Source organism: Notothenia rossii, assembly GCF_949606895.1.
Source record: "Notothenia rossii genome assembly, chromosome: 5".
In the NCBI taxonomy this organism is placed as follows: Eukaryota; Metazoa; Chordata; class Actinopteri; order Perciformes; family Nototheniidae; genus Notothenia; species Notothenia rossii.
In genome coordinates, this window is record NC_136903.1 from 77,353,628 (window position 1) to 77,366,736 (window position 13,109).

The 13,109-nt window shown below is 39.9% G+C and overlaps 1 protein-coding gene across 1 annotated transcript in view; it reads right to left on the bottom strand.

Annotated features, from left to right (window-relative positions):
• syn2b (synapsin IIb) overlaps positions 1 to 13,109 on the bottom strand; it is a 33,960-nt gene continuing 20,851 nt past the window's right edge. The window contains exons 6-12 of the mRNA XM_079683805.1: positions 11,982 to 12,124; positions 11,403 to 11,477; positions 10,205 to 10,307; positions 7,090 to 7,266; positions 6,322 to 6,388; positions 2,630 to 3,452; positions 1 to 1,969 (exon numbers count right to left, since the gene is read on the bottom strand). Of these exons, the coding sequence (XP_079539931.1) occupies positions 1,816 to 1,969; positions 2,630 to 3,452; positions 6,322 to 6,388; positions 7,090 to 7,266; positions 10,205 to 10,307; positions 11,403 to 11,477; positions 11,982 to 12,124 (1,542 nt within the window). The 3' untranslated portion in view covers positions 1 to 1,815. The remainder of the gene's footprint in view (positions 1,970 to 2,629; positions 3,453 to 6,321; positions 6,389 to 7,089; positions 7,267 to 10,204; positions 10,308 to 11,402; positions 11,478 to 11,981; positions 12,125 to 13,109) is intronic.

The following is a 13,109-nucleotide window of genomic DNA, read 5'->3' on the forward strand; positions in this document are numbered from 1 at the left end:
TGATGGAACCACATCTTTATTAACTTTTATCTGTACAGAAAAAAACATCATCAGTCACCAGATCATGCAAAGCAGTATTGTATTACGAATAAAAACAATACAAAACAAACAATATATACTTTACCATAAATATGGAGCCTCAAAAATATAAATCAATCAATATATTACAAAAAATAAACTCCTGAGATGACACTTACATACAAATACAATATGTGTTAAATGACTTGCAACATAGTACTGGAAATGGATCATCAGACAGGTTGATTAGCGGATCTTAAGTTTTGAGATTTTTTTTCTTTTTTTGTACACATATGATCTTGAAATGCAGCAACTGAGCTGAAAATGACCATTCATCGCACTGGTTTCAATCCAGGTTGCTTTGAATTCAGTCCCACAACACAAAAAGGATTAATCACAGAAACCAACAGTTAAACATGGCATATTCATCTGAAAACCAGTGAAATGTCTGCAGTAAAAAGCAACCTGGAAAGTTGTGATTGAAAGGAATCTTAAAGGGAATGTAAGAGTAAGGTAACAGATACACATATCCTGTATGTATTTATAGTTATATTAGGGTGACAGCACTCAACAGTTAAGTTGAGGTGTTATTGCACTACTGTCTCAATGTCTTCATGAGAATAATCAACAAATTACAATACTGTTGATAGATCTACATAGAGGTGAAACAAGAAATCACCAGTCACAGCTACAGATGTGTCTTTTTACTCTTTGAAATGCATTCAGTTACTTATCAGGGTTGATTGTTCAGTCACCAATATTCTCAAACCATTGGCAATAAATCCTGCCTGTAATACTTAATCAAACACTTGAAGTGAAGGAATGAATCTCAATTTGTAATCGACCCAGGTCTGCCCAGCTAACAAACGTAGCTGAATTGAAAACATGTTCACAATAAAGCTACAACATCTAGAGAGAGAGAGAGAGAGAGAGAGGCAACGTAGGGCTCAACAATGATAGAGTTCACCTTCTTCTCCAAAAGTCACACTGAGCCATTGGAGGAGCCATGCATAACAATTGAACACGGATGAACACATATTTCGGACTCCCTAACATGACATTGAACTTCAAGGCATTTAGACAAAAAGGGGGCAGCAATGACGAGCCCATTAGTCATTTTGCCAAGAGACACAACAGCTTGATTTACCCATCAAAAAAATCCCCAGTCGTTTTTTTTCTTTTTTACTCACATACTTTCACTTACTGACCAAAACGTATTCACTGTGGGGGAAACCATAAAACGTCAAAAATCATTTTTCATAATGTGTATGAACCCAGCCACTTAATGAAAGAGTTATGTCACTGACAAAAGCTAAGTGAAAATATTTCACTATTTATTTCCTATAAGTGGCTTATCTCCCTTTTAAAGTGATATATATTTGTATTCATTTACTTTATATTTATATATATTTATATATATACTGTATGTACATTTTGTCTGTAGTCTCTAATTATCTTTTTATGTACTTCAGAAACAGTTCCTTAAAGTTTGCTCTGGGAAAAATAAATATGTTGTTATTCTATACTTGTCTATATCAATGACGTAACTCCTTCAGTCCAATAATTCTGGCAAAGCATCATTCTCTGAATATCCTACCCAGCAGGCCTCACTGTCACTCACACAGAGTATTTGAAAGTGGGGAAGAGGAGGGTACCAGGACAGAGGGGATACAGTACAGTTAACACACAAAGTTTAATCTCAGACTTGTTCACATTTAATATCAATCAAGTCATCACTGGCCAACAGTAAAAGGGGGGACCAGGATCCAAAAGGGGCTGACTACAGTTTGGCTGTGTCTAGTCAGAGAAAAGGCTGGCGAAGGACTTTCGGAGATTGCGAATGGTCTCAGCCTTTTCCTCGTCTTGGCCGTCACCTCCGGTGCTCGGGGCCCCGCGGAAGAAAGAGGAGTCGCTGAAGGCGTTGAAGGCATTGGTCAGGGACTGGGACTTACTGGGAAGGGAGGAGGGAGGGAAAAGGGAGGGGGGGAGAGCAAATGGGCGAGGAGGGAGGGCAGGAAGGACGGGACGCAGTAAATAAAGTAAGTTAGAGGGAAAAGTAAGGAGGGTAGTCAAAAACACTATATTGTACAATGATCTTTGAAAACATTCTTAAATGTTGACATTGTACTTTACCCCCCTCCCCCCATTGATTATAAGCAATATATGAACATTTACTATATTGCTTATAACACATAATTTAGATATAAGCAGATATAAGGAAATGTTCAGGTCATTAGAATAATAACTTCCTATGAAATGTGTTTTACTATTGTCGTTAATATACTACCAAGCAATTCATAGAGAGGACTTGAAGTCGCTGACTCATACATCAACAAAAAGAAAATGGACCTTACATCTGCTTAAAAGGCTTTTATAGTAAACCACATATCATATCTTTATATACTGCTTATATGTTCTAAATAGTGAGGGCTAAAACAAAGTGTGTATTTCATAGTTTCAGTAGGTTACCAGTTGGACTGGAACACTTAAAAGACACTTTGAAAACAACACATATTTTGATAAATTATCAAAGAAAGGATTTAGATATTTAAATCAAATTTGTATTTAAATCACAAAGTATGGCCCATTGTGCTGACAAGACGGCTCTTACTTCAGAAGAGGGTGGGTTTTTGGCTGGGATCCTGGTTGTTCGTCCACAGCGGCCTCACCCTCAGCAGGGGCCTCTGCATCTTCAGCTGGGACAGGCTCTGGGTTTTGGGAAGGAGAGGCCGGCATGGCCTGTGGCTGAGCCTTAGCCGTAGACTCTGCCTGAGGAGGGGACTGAACCTGTGCTGGGGCAGGGGCTGCGGAGGCATCTGCTGGGGCAGCGGGCTGGGGTTTAGGTAAAGCTTTGACAGGGGGCGGGGTTTGTGGCTTTGGCTGGATCTGCGGCTTTGAATTCCTGCGAATTGGAGGGATTGGCTTTGCAGGTGGTGTGGGTTTGGGTGGCAGCTCTTTTGGTTTGCCAGGAGCTGGGGATGGGGAGCCCTGAGGCTGGGGCTTGGGCTGCTCTGTGGTAGGAGCTGAGGCTGAGGGGGAGGCTGGGGCAGGGGCTGGGGCATTAGCAGTGGCAGGTGCTGGAGCTGGTGCTGGGACTAGGGCTGGGGCTCGGACTGGTGCTGCTACTTTGGTTGGAGGAGAGCGTGGAGCGGCTGCTCTAGCTGGGGATGGTGGTGAAGCTTTGGCTGGGGTAGAGGAAGAATCTGGGGCTGACTTTGCGACAGAAGTGGCTTTCAGCATTGGGGGAGGAGGCCTCGGCACTGGAGGCCTTGTGACCGAGGCGGCCCTCTGGACCGGGGCCTTCTGAGCCTGAGCTGCTTTCTGAACTGGCCCTGGGCTAGGTTTCTGGGCCTGGCTGGGCTTTGGTACCGGTTCAGACACTCTCTTTGCCGACTCTGACGGTGTATCCACACTCTGTGCTTTCACTGGTGCACCTAAAGGATTAAAATATAAATGTATCAGATTAAACTTAAATGATTATACAACATATACAGGCAAGACGAGCTAAAAAGCCAAAATAAAGTAAAGGAAATAAATACATAGTCATATTTTTTAGCACCAGTTTTCTTTTTGTGCAGCGGTTTGAAATCAAGGCACTAACTAACCCTCATCAAAAGACCAAAGCAGAACATGATATAGGCCAGGGAATGAGCTTGAGTCTCGACATGCTCATTCACATAACAACTTTTCACATTCAAAGAACTCTAACCTACTCATCTGTCAAGAACAAACTGGAGCAAAGCAGGCTCCGAATATTTGGACTGCATTAACAACCAGCAGGTGGCGGCAGATCAACGGCTAAGAGAAGGTGACAAGTCCTTCATGCCAAGTATTGGTTGCTTTTATGCAAAAAGCATGTGACCAGCAGTGTGGTGAAAACGACATGAAGGGAGGAAAGGAAAATGTCAGAGATGTGAATGAAAAACTGTAAATAACAAAGGAAGAGATGATACAAACAGGAGAAACAACAATGTGGACTCAAACTCAGGCAGCAAAGCAACCTATCACGCAGCAGAAAAGAAACACATGCAGTACGTGCTGAGTAGGAAGTGACTGGACTGGGACTGATTCATTTTCCTGGTCAGAATTATAGATGGGTATCTAAATGATATCGTCCAACATTAAATAGAGTTGTCTTTGTAGACAGCATGGAACGTGTATAAAAGTATGCTAACTTAATTAACATAAAACTTTAATTTTGGGATTTGAAATGAAAGGATAACCATGATCACATATGACCACAAGAAATACTTGATGAAAATGCATCCCACACATTGTCATTTAGTCATTACTGTAAAGGAAGCTGCAGCAAATGGCTATGAGTCTTATGTTTTCCCCAATGGTTGCTTGGGACTCACATCGCATAAAAAACAAAGAAAATACTATTTGTACAAACAGAATTAGTAAAGGGTGATAAAATATGTATTTGCTTGGATGCAAACCATGGATTATTTGTTAATTTTTGATTATATATGAATTATATTTATACAATATAATATAATTAATATTTGTAATCACTTGGCTGCTTTATCTAAAGAGGATGCAAGTCAACAAACTGGGTAAGCCTCTAACGTGTGCTACATCAAACCTCTTCATGTAAATCAGGAGAGATTAAGACAGAGAAGAACAAACTATTATTTATTACCAGATGGTCTTAAGATCAAATATGATGAAATCAGTTATATGAATCCAAGCAAATTTGGAAATGAACATGCAAAGAAAGAAAGATACACTTCTTTACATTGAAACTCTTCATTAATCACCCAAGCAGGTTTGTATTAGCCAAGAAAGATATGTTTTGTGTACCGTGTAAAGCCCCTTTGTCTTGTCTCAGGTATTATAACACAGAACAATGAGGGGTTAATTTACAACAAAAGACACACCAGGCTGTTTTTCACTACACATTCAGTTTTTGCAAAGTGGCCTTTCTTTCTATCTGTTATACCATAAACTCGCACTATATGTACAGAACTTAATATGATAAGAAAGATTGAAAAGCCATTAAACATTCTGAGCTGACAGAACTTGAACAGTGATCATGTGCAGCATATTTATGAAGAGATTTTACATTTAATATCAGAATGCATACTAAATAAGAAAAACATCTCTCTATAAATAGGCTAATCTGCAACCGTGAAATTCATTTTCTCAGTGTTAGATTAAAATAAAAATGAATTAAACTGCAATCCTATTTGAATATCTTAAAATCTCAACACTGTTGGCACATGATCAAATCTAACTCCTGTAAAACATTAAATGGCAGCCTCCCTAAACCAACCAGCAAAAACATATTGAACATGACAATAAGTACTGGCATTTGCCATACCCATGCAGAATTAGAAAACCTAATTCAAGTAAATAAACAAACATGTGATAATGGTTTTGTTCATTTACCAAACCATTATTATTATTATGTTACATGATGTTTGATAACTGCTTTTAGTAGGCACATTTAGTTTAATGCAGCATCCCTGAGCACAAAATCACTACAGTCAACACAAACGCTATGGCTGCAAATAAAGCCCACAGGCTGGTTAACTGCCTGGAGTGAACTGTATTTGCTTCTTAGTCTTGTGTCAAAGAGAGACACAGACGTAGCTTACACAGACAGCAAGGTCATATTCTTTTCTTGGGCAATGTACTAGTTTAGTTTCAAGGCACAGAGATAAGGATCCAGATAAAATACAAATTGCTCTTAGTCTTAAAGGAATCGTTTGACAATTTGGGAAAAATAATCCAAACATCCAAATAAACTTAAACATGAAGCTACAGCACTGCAGCATTTAGTGTACTGTAGCACCCATAAGGTTGAGGTTGTCTACCTGCACATGCATGTTTATACCACAAGGGGGCAGATCACCTGATGGTTCATCATTGTTTCATGCTGGAGATGAACAGAAGAAGTCTGTCTGTGTGTGACTGTGTTGTGCTTGGAGATCGTTTGAGATTCTGACATCTTGCACATGTGCCTTGTGGAATTTAATAAATTAACGTTTTTCTACATCTATAATACCCTTGTGGTCTGAGTGGTGTGACATTAGCACAAAGACTGAAACGAGGGAACATTTCTAGCATTGGTTCTGTTAAGAAAAATCAACCTTCTTTATCTCTTTTCAGTAACTAATAACCTATTGTTTCTTGGGTTATTTTTTAGTAATCTTTACTAACGTTAGAGAATGTCTCTTTCAAGTACTTCATTTGAGAGAAATCTCTTTAGATGGGTCCAGTGAGACTTTCCCTACACATACTTTGGCTCTACGGTGGAAGCACTTGTATTACAATGGAGAACAGTGGTCAGACAACCTTGAGGTTGAGGGCGCTGGCCCGAGGTCCTGTTTGGATCTGGCAGTCCCTCCTTAGGGGCAGCGCTCTGAGAGAGAGTGGAAGACAGATGAGAGAAAAACAGAAGACGTAAGATCATTTGTGAGAGACAGAGAATGGGAAAGAAAGGCAAACAAAGTTAAGCAGGTTTTAGTAAAATAATCAGCTGTTAAATGTGAAACGCTACACCAAAGTAACTTTCCTGCAGACCTGTTGGATTATGAACATGCCTTTCCTTATACTCACAGGAAAATGTAAGCACATTTTGTATGAGCATGTGTCATTTAGATAATTATTTTGGAGTCATCCTTCAGAGATAATGTAAAATTGTAATAATTGGCATAGCTTTTGTTTGTTTTCATCACTTTTAACAGCGTATAATTGGGAAAGGCCTTTAATTCCTTCCGCATAAAAGTCTTCCTCAACAAAAATGGAAATCAATTTTTTTAGCACAGCATGAATTGTTCTTCGATAAAACTTAGGCTATGAAATAATTATCAATAACAAATGAATACTTTGATATAGCCTGTCTGTGGGTGTCTGTAAAATGAACTGAACTATTAAATTGTTCAACAAGCTAACCAATAAAGTAGTTTGTGTTGTGTAGCTATTCATTTTGACAAGTTACACAGCGACTGATACTAAAATCTAAGACCTGCGCCATTTTCTTATAACACATAGCCACAACCGGCGTGTAAAATAGGTGTGGCTTAGGTTTTTACATTACGCTGGTTTTATATCAGCCTCTACCTGTTGGGGCTGCACAGTAGTCGGCTTCTGGCCCTGAGGGGAGCGAGCCGGAGAGCGGGAAGCACTAGATGACCTTGTGACCAGGGCTTGGTTCATCTTAGCCAGCACCACGTCTGAGATGAGCTGACGGTCCTCTGCCTGGTGGTCACCGATTAGCTGCATAGAAGAACCCACAACCTGCACAAACAGGACACAGATAACGTATCAGAAAGTGTGGGCCTTCTTTATTGAGAAGTGAAATCACTATAATGTTGTTGACCCATACTAGAAAAAGAGTTAGCCGAGAAAAACAAAGAACGGCACAGAGGTCAACACATCATGTTTGGACAAAGCTTTCTGGTGGTTTTTAGACGATTGCATCTTCTACCAGGTTGTATTTGTTTAGATTTGATGTTTTATGGTCAGAACAGTTTTGGTTTATATGGTCAAGGTTTTTATGGATACTTTGGTTTGGAAAACGAAGTGTTTTGTTTTAAAATATGTGAAAAAATATACAAAAATATGCCAGATAAGACAGAAAAGGATATTATGACAACATCCATGTACTGGAACTCAGCAATTGTATAGCATCATTATAAAAGCCAAAACACTTATCCAGTGGAGATGACTCAGAGAATACATGTCTTTCACATTTTTCCTATCTAATCTACCTTTCACCAAAGTGCTGATTATTTTTGACATTCAGCATACTTCAAAGTGTAAGTGGGATGTTTAGTATTGCCTGGAAACCGCAGGCTCATTGTGGCTCCTACATCATGTCCACCTCTATCCTCTTCAGCCTCAGACTGTCTCACTTGGATTTGTTCTCGTAATTGTTCAAACTTTGTCCTGCCTCCGTTCTCCTCTCAATGTCCTCCTTGAGTTGAGTTTCAACCCCTGCCAGACATCTGATGTCCTCAGGTCCCATCTCTTTATAATTGTCTGGTGCCCCATCACAGCACCAGTGGATGTGTTTGCCTGTTTAAATGCCAGTCAAACTAAAAGCGTATTTATTGACAACATAGCAAACTGTATTTAATTGGGAACAGACTTCTTCCTCCCCCATTATGTTTCCAAGTGGTATTTTTGATTTAGGCTCTGTCTCAAGAACAAATGGATTTCAGTAGATCAATCCACTTGTTCATATATCGTTAGCAATATGGCTACCACTAGCAGGTTGGCTTACGTTACTGTCCAAAGCAAGAAACAACCCTAGAAATAGAAAGCCTGATCTATCTGCTGTGATCCAAGCAGGAAAGAACACCCTTTAGCTTAGTGATCCAGCTACTGTAAGTAGAACAAACCGTTTTGTTGAGTTGCTCCTTTTGAAAATGCTCTCTGGTAGGCAGCAGTGTATATGTCTAGGGCTTTTACTGTGAAAGGTAACAACAGAGAAAGTGTAGCTGTAATATCCGTGACAATGTGGGAGAAATAATGAGTTTGCCCTTTTGGTGCAGACTAAAAAGCTTTGTGTTATTATTTTATTACTTTTATAAGTATACGCACAAATCAAGTGCTATTCTCTTCCCATTTTGGGCCGTAAATCATGTGTTTATAGTCACCAGGTCGAAACCCAGAGGCAGACACAATTGTATATTGAAGGTGATGCTTAAGGGAACCAATCAAAATACAGATGGTGCCATTATTTACAATGTGCAATCAAAATTTACTTCATAATCATAAGTTAAGCTAAAATGTTTCTCCATTGCCACGCTAACCATATGTGCCGTATCACTGTTTATATTTTGGTCCAGCCACTCCGTGCCAGCTGCATGAAATTTGGCAAAAACTGCCCCAACTTTTTCCAAGTGGGCTGAGATGACCCACACCATTGAGTGGCTCTGCGGTTACTGCCAAAATGCATCAAGAGAGAAGCAGCTCTCCATCTTTTGGCTTGTTCAGTTGTTCCTTAAGCTGGCCGAAATCTTGGCCTCTAATCAGCTCAATCCTGTGGCCAAATGAGTCCCTCAGGTCCTCAGGCTGTTTTTTTCTTCAGTGTTTTTTCATTCCTGTTATTTCCAGAGCTTCCTTTTTGACCAGCTCACTGCTTAATTCCTTGTTGGCTAGCCTTCTACCTGCATCATGGCCTTGTATTCCTGTGCCATTTTCCTGAAAGTCAACAATGCCTTTTAGCATCTGCAGTCTTGTTCCCAGGAGCCGAGGTGAAGCGCCTGGCAAGGATCATTTGTAAGCTATACTTACTTTTTATCTAAATCAACTTGAATGCTCTTGGGTGTGAGTATATCTTGGCTGGTTCCTGGGATTTATTCTCTAGTTACTTTACTGCCCATAACTCAGGTGCCTGGACTACCCAGCACTCCTGAGACTCCACTAGGATCCCACCTGCAGGCCTCTAGTTGGCCAGGAATCCATTTTTTAGAGTTTCCTTTATCAGATTCTCTGTTTCTTCTTGTTTCTTCTTTTGGGCTCGATCTTGCTCTGTCCTAGCCTGTGTGTCACTTTGGGCCGAAACCCAACTCTGCTTAAAGTTGCGTTTCTCTCTGTCCGAGTCTAAACTCTTCTTCGAGGCTCTCTCTCAATCTGAGTCTGAACTTCTGAATATCTGCCAGAGTCTGATCCAGTTTCTTTTTCTGAGCTTGTATCTGAACCTTAACCTTGTCTCAGTCATCGCTGCACACTAGCCCCATGTTACAACCTTGGGCAATGAGCATGGCTTTAACCCCATGACCTGCTTTTCTGATTGAACTCTACCAGTTATCACAGTGCTTTTTGCTGCCAAAGACCAAATCAAGGTGAGTAAAAGCTTATCCCCTGAGAAGTTAGAAAAAAGTGAAAGACAATAGGGGCAGGAGACCAAGAGAGGTGGGCAATAGATAACAGATACAGGTAACCTTAAACTTAAACTAACACCAGATGTTAGTTATGAAACTAATAACTATAATATTAATAATATAATTATAATTCCAGGCAGACAAGCTAAGGCCCCACTAGTGTAAATTAGGCTAGACATGCTTAATTTAAGATTCAAAGACCATATTTGCCTTCTTATGGAACACAACTACAACAGGCTGATGTCAAAAGGTTTGTTAATGAAAGATGGAGGTAAATACAGTGATAATAAGGCAGCAGTCAAATAAGAGTTCTCTCCCTCCCTTCTTGGAGTGTTTTCTCTTACCTCAGTAATGTAGTCATTACCATCCTTGCCACAGATGGCTTTGACGGCACAAATATCCAGCCCTCCGAAGATCTCTGAGCAGGCATCAACCCACAGTTTATACCTGTCATCAAGCAAAACTGGATTAGTTCTAAAAGGAGTAGTCTGTTAACAACAAATGGTAAAGAAAACAGATAGGGTACCACTAATGTGTGTACAACAATGCTGAGTTGCTAAGTTTGCAGTGGAAGTGGGTATTAGCACAACATGCAGTGAAGGTTACCTTCCTTACACCATTTAGCTTGTACTGAGAAATGATGGTCCTTGGACACTAGTTAATACGAGATATTGACTTGTGTATAACTTTAGCAAGGTAAGTCAGAGTAAAGGTGGAACATAACATAAGGTTGCTGCTGCTGGCTTTGGCAGCTGTAAAGAGGTCCATCACAGTTGCACTCTTAATAACTAAGACAAGCACACTGAAATATCAATACTGACCAAAAGGACAATCTAATGAGCAGGTATTTTACTTTGTCTACAGATCATTTAAGATTACATTTGTAAGGTTTAAAGTCTAACTGTACTCTGTTTAAAACTCTCACAGATTAAAGAAGATTTAGATTATAATGGTTTCTGGATTTACATTGTGGCATTACGGTATTTTAATGGATGGCAAGATTAACTTTAATGAGGGAAAGTGGAAAACACCTTATTCTGTAGGGGGCTTCTGACTTTGTGAGATACATGCTTGCTTCTGATACAATGGAAGCTTCCGGTGCATCCATTTTTAGCTATTTAACGACACTAAACATCATACAACTCAATTGTTGTTATTTAGAATTTAATTTAGTATCTCGTTAAGGGCTTGCCAGTAATCCAGCATGCATTATTATTGTATTTATTTGAATTATTATCTCTAACTGGTGTTAAAAGTAAAAATAAAACAACACAGTTTGCAAAGGTCTACAATCCAAATTGTAAGTATGAACAAAGCAGCTCAATGTAAAAAATTGAAATGTCCTTAGCCAAATAAAATTTAAATAAAATCACAGTGCCGCATCAATCAACTGCAATCACAAGCTGATTTCCAAACATCTGTGTTTACCCATGTGAACTGGTTTCAGCCCAATGAATCTGCTGTGAGAGCACATAGTGACTAACAGTTAAGTGTGCGACACAAAGGCAGCCGGAGCATCACTAATGTGGAAGCGGTGCTCACTTGTCAGTCATGGCTACTTGTTCCAACATGGCTGATCCGGTGTTGCTCTTCCAATTACCAGAGATGGATGTTCGCCTGGAGGAAGAGAGGAAATTGTGTGTTAAATCATTACAGACAAATTGAGAAAAAAGGTAATAAGAGATTCAGGCAACAGGCACAGCTGCAGGTTATGAGGCTGATCACCATCCAGGTAAAGATACTACAGTTTATGCACAGGTTTACACAGAGCAACTAGGTACTGAAACACACCCTGTCTAATTCATTTAAGTTATCCAGTTAAGCACTCAATTCGCTGGTATTCCTTAAACTATTTAAAAAGGATTGCAAGAGAAAATGTCACACATTATTTTAAATCATAATTGTGTCTATAGGGTCCCTAGAAACTTGATGCAAGTGATAGCATTGACTATCCTTTTTGGCCTTCTGATGGTGCTGTTGCTCACTGTTACGATAAAGAAATTAAGACATTTATGAACAAAATGGTTTCAATTGGATTACTGTCACAATTACATGTTGAAGTTCAGGTATAGAACACACATAGGCTAACGAAAACTATAAATAAAAGATGAGAACACACACATGTATGCTTTGTAGTCGGCGCCGATTTTCTGGACCCTGATGTCGTACTTGGCATCTATAAATGGCTCCGTGGTGCAGTAGGTCTGAGTGATGGCCACCACACTGGCAATGTCCTGGAAATCACTCATATTGTCCACTTTGACCTTCAGGGGGACAACAAAAGGAAAAACACAAATTATTAAAAGGAAGGCCATACTTTGCAATGTAAATACTCTTATATTTTACTATGATAATAAACCTGATACTGATTCTGATAGATCTTATTTTCCATCAGAGATTGTACATTTTCCATTTTTGTAATAAGGGCAACACGGTTGATACCACTCTTATGTCTGCCCCTTAAATATGAAGCTAGAGCTAGACAGATCTACAGTGAGCTTAGCATAGAGAAGGGGCGTAGGGCTAAACAGCTAGCTTGGCTCTGTCTAAATCAGCCCCTCTAAGGCTCACAAATGTAAAACGTATATCTTTCTTGGGCAAAGACAACAGACTTCTGTTCACTTCAAACATAGGATAACTGATACCCCCTTCTTCCAGTCCTTGTGTTAATTAAACATAAAAACGCTAGCTAAGTAACAAAAACATGTAGATTGTGTGGGGGAAACTTCTGAAGCAATGGAGAGCCAGGACTCAGAGAGACACGAGGAGAGTTGGAGCTTTGATGTCAAACACTGATGGTTGATTTGGAGTTACGGCCGGAGAGTTGACAAGACAGGTGGTGTGTCACGAGTTGAACCAGCGGTTGCCAAACAAATTCTGAAGAACTCTTTCTGTAGCTCGAGGTTTTAACTAGTTCGGAGTGTAATAATCAACATTCTTCATCAGTGAGACTAAACAAATATGGACCCTGAATCTAACTAGAGCTCTCGTCCATAGAAAATAATGCGCGCCAGGGAACCTACGTCCCTGAACAGTAAACTACCTCATGGCGGCTTGTGTTCTGTCATAGACTGGCAACAACAATGCGCCCAATCTGCTCTTCCTTAAGAGAGATAGCAGCAATACCCAAGGCCGTAGACCCATGCCATGGGAAAGGAGACAGTGAGAGGAGAAAATGATGAACTGTGTCAAAGGTTGAATACCTAGGCAAATTATTCCCTAACAGATTGCAATTCTAGTGTCGATTGT